We start from the raw sequence: 6,962 nt of genomic DNA on the forward strand, positions 1-6,962 counted from the left end.
ATGATAGCCAAAGTGTTAAGAAATATAATAAAATCAAGAACATCAACTAAAATGTAATGATACTCAATTATTAGAAAACTCATAATGATATAAACATCAAATAAGTACATCAGAATGAAAATGAGCTACCCCAGCTAGCCTGAGGTTAGTCACTGCCCAAAAATCTAAGTACAATGTAAGTGAGCTAACCCAGCTAGTCTGAGTTTAGTCACTATCAACAGCAACCCAATCAAAATCGTCATCTCTAACTGCCGGTCGACGTGCGCGCCGAGGCTGCTGTGCACGTCGAGGAGGCTGTGCCGGCTGCGGGGGTCGTCGAATGTCTGCAGGGAGGTCTGCCTCAAAGGAAGGATCGTGAGCTGGTGCCGGTATACTCGGGAGCTCACGAGTCCCAAAAGCTGCTATGGCCCTCTCTCTCTCTCTACGTCGTGCTAATGCAAGACGCCTCTGTCTGTAAACCCAAAATCTATAATCTGCAATGGTGCGTGTCTGCCACTCTGCTCGTGTAAGCTCCTCTGCTGTAAGGACACGCTGCTCATGAGAAGCAGCACTGCTGCTAGCACCATCACCCGCTGTGCCACTAGGGCCAGCACCACCCACGCGCTCAAATGCTGTCACCTGGCTCTCATGTAGGACTCTCTGGTAAGCGTCGAACTCATGTGAGCTCCACTCTATCTCAGGAGGCACCTCAGGCTCCTGGGCTCTATCGTCGAAGGCGTCGAGTCCCAAGTCCGTAGCTGATGTAAAGTCGACAGGCCTCCCAGTCCTGGCATCTACTCGTACAAGGCCTGGGTGAAGATCATCGATGCCCAATACCCTGTACGTCGCTAAGTCGACGCGTGCACGGCAGGATGGGCATGCTGAGAACCGGACGAGCTCCTGGGAGTGATGCAAGACAAGTGGAAAATATGTCCACATCCTAGGGCATATCCTCCTGTACTATCAATGTCCTCGATACATAAACAGCAGCACGCATCACGTAGGAAGGGAGGTGCATCCTGAGGGAGAGGTCGTCGAAAAACCTCTGTGACAGGCCGTGGATATAACGGTAGGTAAGGCACCGTCACGTCCGATGATCTACAATACTCTCGAACATGCAGCATCAGCTGCTCTGCCCTGTGCTGGGCAATCTGCTCCATAATCTGATGATGCTGTGCCTCAGCTCTGGAGCTCTCTACCTCGGTCCGAGCCTACGCAAAAAAGTAAAGCATTAAAATATTTGATTAGTCTCTCATTAGGTATTACTTAAAGAAATTTGTAACTTAAACGTGCAAGAGAAACCTACCTGCTGGATGTCGGACTCTCTCAGATGCTGTGCCTCTGCAGTAGCTGCCTCTGCCATCTGTAATGCAGCTCGGAGGCGGTCTATCTCCGCTCTCGCCTCTACCAACTCCTGAGTGAGCCTCTGAGTGGCAGGTGTGGGAACCTGCGTGACACAATCAACCATGCTGCTCATGTAAAAATATAGAAAAGTACATATAAACATGAAGATAAATGACCAAAAAAACTTAAGACGTAATATATATGTAAATACCTCCACATCTGTCGTCGATATAGCTCGTGAGAATAGGCGCACCACGTGCTGGATGCTCTCCGTGGTGCTCCGTACGTCAATGCCGACCTGTGTGCCAAGAGCCTCTACTGTCGACAATGGCACAAATGAAGGATCTGTGGCAGGTGCTACACGAAGTGCTGGTGGAGGCCGCCTACCCTGGTCCTGGAGACGGCCTCGGCCAGCACCACCACCCGGACGATGGCTGGTGTAATCGACCTCCTCCCCTAAGACAAACTCCGCATATAACTGCTTTGCGAAGTATATGGGGATCTGGCGGTTGTTCGGCATCCTCCCATATGCGGCAACATATCGACTATAGATATGTGCCGCTATACGAGGATGCGAACACCGCGAAATAGTGAGGGGCTTCCCCGCCCCGGGCCTCATCCCACGACTATCGAGGAAAAGATCTAGGAAAGCCCCATCCCTAATAGGAGCAAGATCACAGACCTGACGATATGTCAGGCCATGTGACACCGGAGCGGCGCGATGGTGGGCTATCCACTCATCTACATAAACAATATCGTGAAGGCTACGAAGGGACGCAAGCATCGCCTCCAAGTCTGCCACGATATGTAATGTAGACGGAGTGTCTCTAGCACTCCTACGGATAGCCGCTAACTCACGGTCTTTCTCCGCGATGAGGTTCGCAATAGATGAGCGGCCCTCCTCGTGGCCCTCCTCGTGGCCCTCCATGCTAAAACCTAAGCCCAATGTGAAGGGTCCAATGTGAAGGGTCTAATGTGAAAGGTCTAATGCTTAGTGCTAAGTAGCACTAATGAAGCTAAAAACAAAGCTAATGGGCTCACTAACACTAATCCAAATCAAGAGAGAGCAAGGGAGTGAAAACGACTTGTGAAAATGAGGCAAAAAAAAAGTTTTCCGGTTTTATAACCTCGATCGAGGTTCGGAAACATCATGCAATTTAGGGTTTGCAAGATTAACGCTCTGGATATTAGGGTTAGTGCAACATACGGCCAAGATACACACCTAATTCTAGGGTTGGGGAAGGATCGACGGGCTGAGATTTGATATTAATATCTCAATCGAGGTAGATGGACGGCCACGATTTAAAGGCATTACCACGACAAGGTATCTCGACGGTCAAGATTCATTATATACCTCGATCGAGATATTTAAACGGCCGAGATCGCATCTTCCAGCGTACGTGAATGGACGGTTTAGATTGCTTTTCCATATCTCGATCGAGATAATTGGACGGTGGATATTGCATCTATGTATCTCGATCGAGATATTCGGACGGTGCAGATTGAATCTCTGTATCACGATCGAGATATTTGGACGGCTGAGATTTGAGCTCAGTATCTCGATCGAGATACGGGGACGGTGGAGATTGTATTCGATTACCTCGAACAATGAATGGTCGCGATTGGATGTATATTTCTCGTTCGAGATACGTGGACGATGGAGATGTGCTAGTCAAATATGCCTACGGGGATACAGCGTGGCCCTGATGTGGATCCGAGTGGCATAGATATCTCGATCGAGATATTGTGGTGGCGGTGACATGTATTGGTGACATGGATGACGCCTGGAAAGCCGGACCTGCTAGCGTGGCATTAGTTGGCATCTCGATCGAGATATGTCGATTTAGGCTCGGGAGGCACGTGTCGTCTTTTGATTCGCGGTACTATCACGATCGAGGTACTCCGCCCGAGATGGATGGATGTCCCAATTTTGGAGAGAGTGAACGAAAGTGAGTACCCTCATCTTGCAACCACCCTAGAACATCAAAAAGCATAATCTCCAAAAGAAAAGTAGGCCTCATGATGTTCCACTAGATGGTGCTGCACTTCTTCTTCTCCATATGAGTAGCCAGCCTTTGAAAAACAAGCTTTGTCTTTATCTTTAGTCTTCAGAATCCTCGAGAGCACAAGCATTTTTGAAATAGTGTTCTCTTGAATAAAAAGTCCATAAAGTAAACATGACACATGTAGCATACAAACCATATAAGAACACAAAGGCCAAATAAATATTCCATATATGTCCAAAGAAAAATGAACATAACTAATAAATCAAGATAATTATTGTTCCATTTCATTCATTGATCTCTCCGGAAGAGCCTTGGCAAATTCAAAGCCTTTCTTATGGTTCGGTAGACTTGTATCGAAGTAGCGCATCATGTACTCTTTGAAAGTGGCTCCTTGGTACACGCATGGGTAATCATGGTTAATGAGCTCAGCAAATAACTTATCCTTTTATCTCGTGCAGCAGCCAGCCAGTGGGTATTTTTTTTTTTCCTTTACACTAAGGGAAAATCCTAACTATTATTATTATTATCATTAGAGAGCACACACTACCGACATCGACATGGCGGCTCGCGAAGTTCCTCCCACCATCGACATTCAGGGCTTGTTAGGCGATGGGCGCAGCGCTGTGCTGCAGGAGCTTTCCCGTGCGTGCGAGGAGTGGGGCTGCTTCCAGGTATAACACACACACACACACACACACTACCTCCTTATTTATGTCAAGCAGCATATTTTGTTGAGAGGGAGGTATTCGCTTGATTGATTTATTAATCAGTCAGTATCGTCGTATGATAATAATGAGCAGGTGGTGCATCACGGGGTGCGCGATCGCGTGATCGAGGGCATGTGGGTGGCCGCTCGGAAGTTCTACGAGCAGCCGGCCGAGGCCAAGCGGGCTTTCACAACGACGAGGCGGGACGATGGCATGAACTTCATGAGCAACGAGCTCACCACCAACTGGCTGGAAATCCTGAAGGTGCGCCGCCGCCCTGGCATCTGCGACGGCTTCCAAGACTCCCGTGAAATCTTCGGGTAGTGCCTTGAACTGTTATTAGGGGTCATTAATTGAGGATTACTTTTGTTTAATAAGGACGACATTGTGCTACTTAACACTTTGGGTTGATCGGATCATTGCACAAAACATAGAGCTCACTTGCTATAAAAGCAAAGCTCACCATTCTTTTCGGATCTTTGAATAAGGAAATGTATGACCAATGTGGGTCTTGTTTGGATGGTTATGTGTGTAGGGAAAGCCTAGAGAAGGCCACTCATCGAGCAACCCAAAGACTAGAGCTTATCAATGTAGATCTTGTTGGACCCATGGAGGTTGAATATGTTAGAGGGGCTCGATATTTTCTTCTTCTTGTGGATGATTTCACTCGTAAATTCTGGGTATGTTTTAATCTTTACACGAGATCAAGTACTTAGTAGTTTCATGCATTGCTTACTTATTAGTAGTGTCATGCATTGTTGCTGGTCATGTGTAAGAGGCATTAATAATCTTTACACAAGAGATCAAGTACTTATTAGTAATGTCATTTTGAGAAGGTTGATAGCAAGATAAGGTTCCCCAAATGTTCTCACTCACCAAATGGGTCATTATGACATGCTTTCCATCTTATGAGTCATTTCTTAGTCAAGATCTTATATATTTTTACCAAACAACTAAATGTCAGGTTATGGAGGTCTAGCAAGTCCTCTATTGAGGTTTTGTGATAAAAACATCAAAGGCTAGGCATTGTATTAATTCCATGAGCTATGCACAAGGTGAGTGAGACACATATGCCAAAGACACAAACACAAAGAGAGAGAGAGAGAGAGAGAGAGAGAGAGAGAGAGAGAGAGAGAGAGGGTTTTGGCAACTCCTTGATTGAGGTTTTGCACAAAAAAATATCAAAGGCTAGGCATTGTACAAATTGCATGGTGGTCACGAGTTGTGCACAAGGTGAGTGAGATAGATACATGAGAGAGAGAGAGAGAGAGAGAGAGAGAGAGAGAGAGAGAGAGAGAGAGAGATGATATGATAAAGCTCAATTGAGAGAAAGTATTACATGACTCAATGATGGTTGATCGATTAATGATGAAACCGTTTCATGAGTACATACATTTGTAGGCTAGTAGCCTTATCCTTTGACCTATACAAATCACACACACACACACACCTTGTTGGATTCAAGGTGGATCGGAGCACACATTAAACCTCATTCTTTAGCATAATCAAACTAAGCTGAAGTCAGTAAGAATGCACTAACTAAATGAGAAAAATGTGGGCGAGATTAAGTTGTAAAATGAGAACATATCTTGTTGAAAATGAGAGGCCTAATATATAGGCAAGTACATTGAGAGAGAGCCAAGCTCTACTTTTATCACCTATGAGGTGTAAAGGTGGAGAGTAGCTAGGCTAAAATAGTGGAGATAATTGAGCACCTAAAAGAGGTAGATTCCAAATGTTGAGAGACGCTAGGGGATGCTCCTAAATTAAGAGAAAATGGTAGGCTAGATGCTTGGTAAATCTTCTTCACCAAAGAGCACTTACAGCAAGGATAAATGGTAGAAATAACCACCAAACATGGGTAAAGATTTAATAAGATAGCTAAGATGTCCTAGGATTGAATTCCCCTCCCACAATAAAAAATTGGATACAAAGCTTAAGATATTATGGGTATGATGACCAAGGTGAGGCTCCATAAAATAAAAGTCGGTGATTCATAAACAGAAGATGCCCATATAGAAAGATGGTACATCAAAAGCTCCTTGGTTTACAATGCCACAAGAAAAGTATTTAAGCCTTAAAATAAAAGTCAGTGATTCATAAACAGAAGATGCCCATATAGAAAGATGGTACATCAAAAGCTCCTTGGTTTACAATGCCACAAGAAAAGTATTTAAGCCTTAAAACAAATAAGGGAAATAAAGTGAGAGCTAAATAGACGAGTTCCATGGAACATCAAAACGCATAATCTCCAAAAGAAAAGTAGGCCTCATGATGTTCCACTAGATGGTGCTACACTTCTTCTTCTCCATATGAGTAGCCAGCCTTTGAAAAACAAGTTTTGTCTTTATCTTTGGTCTTCAGAATCCTCGAGAGCACAAGCATTTTTGAAATAGTGTCCTATTGAATAAAAAGTCCATAAAGTAAACATGACACATGTAGCATACAAACCATATAAGAACCACTACAAGACACTGCTGCCATACACGCGTTCAATACACGCGATAAGTTACGGGCGCGTGTATAGTCACGCATGTATATGAGTAGTATCGAGCGCGTGTATATTGGCATCTAAATTCGCGTGTATACTGGTTTCAGAAACGCATCTACCAGCGCGTGTATATTGGCATCTAAATTCGTGTGTATACTGCTTTCAGAAACGCGTGTATGAGTGCGTGTATATACACGCATTATTACACGCGAGAACTTTATTAAGAAAAACTCCATTCCCTTACAAAATTTAAAATAATTTTCTTTAAACCATCTCATAGTACATTACAGTATATATCATTACACAATCCCACTACATGTATTTACAACAATGAAATATATTCAAAAATAAATCATGAGATGATGATTAAAAGACAACATATACAATAGAAATGTCATCAATTTAGAACGATACAGTGATGGATTGGTTAGGGTT

The 6,962-nt window shown here is 44.2% G+C and overlaps 1 protein-coding gene across 1 annotated transcript; it reads left to right on the plus strand.

Moving 5' to 3' along the window:
- The first annotated feature begins 3,854 nt into the window (after positions 1 to 3,854).
- On the plus strand, positions 3,855 to 4,964 carry LOC147632524 (fe(II)/2-oxoglutarate-dependent dioxygenase 4-like). The gene is made up of 3 exons (XM_086806877.1): positions 3,855 to 4,000; positions 4,130 to 4,356; positions 4,572 to 4,964. Exons 1-3 carry the CDS (start codon positions 3,887 to 3,889, stop codon positions 4,750 to 4,752), a joined length of 522 nt encoding a protein of 173 aa, XP_086663003.1. The 5' UTR covers positions 3,855 to 3,886; the 3' UTR covers positions 4,753 to 4,964.
- The last annotated feature ends 1,998 nt before the right edge of the window (positions 4,965 to 6,962 follow it).

This window comes from Cibotium barometz, chromosome 13 (genome assembly GCF_041138505.1).
Source record: "Cibotium barometz isolate CiBa-2024 chromosome 13, ASM4113850v1, whole genome shotgun sequence".
NCBI lineage: Eukaryota > Viridiplantae > Streptophyta > Polypodiopsida > Cyatheales > Cibotiaceae > Cibotium > Cibotium barometz.

Excerpts from the sequence above, each read along its gene's own strand:
- LOC147632524 (XM_086806877.1), top strand. The coding sequence starts at position 3,887 with ATGGCGGCTCGCGAAGTTCCTCCCACCATCGACATTCAGGGCTTGTTA. Across the intron at positions 4,001-4,129 it reads AGGAGTGGGGCTGCTTCCAG|GTGGTGCATCACGGGGTGCG; the intron begins GTATAACACACA and ends AATAATGAGCAG. Across the intron at positions 4,357-4,571 it reads GACTCCCGTGAAATCTTCGG|GGAAAGCCTAGAGAAGGCCA; the intron begins GTAGTGCCTTGA and ends TTATGTGTGTAG.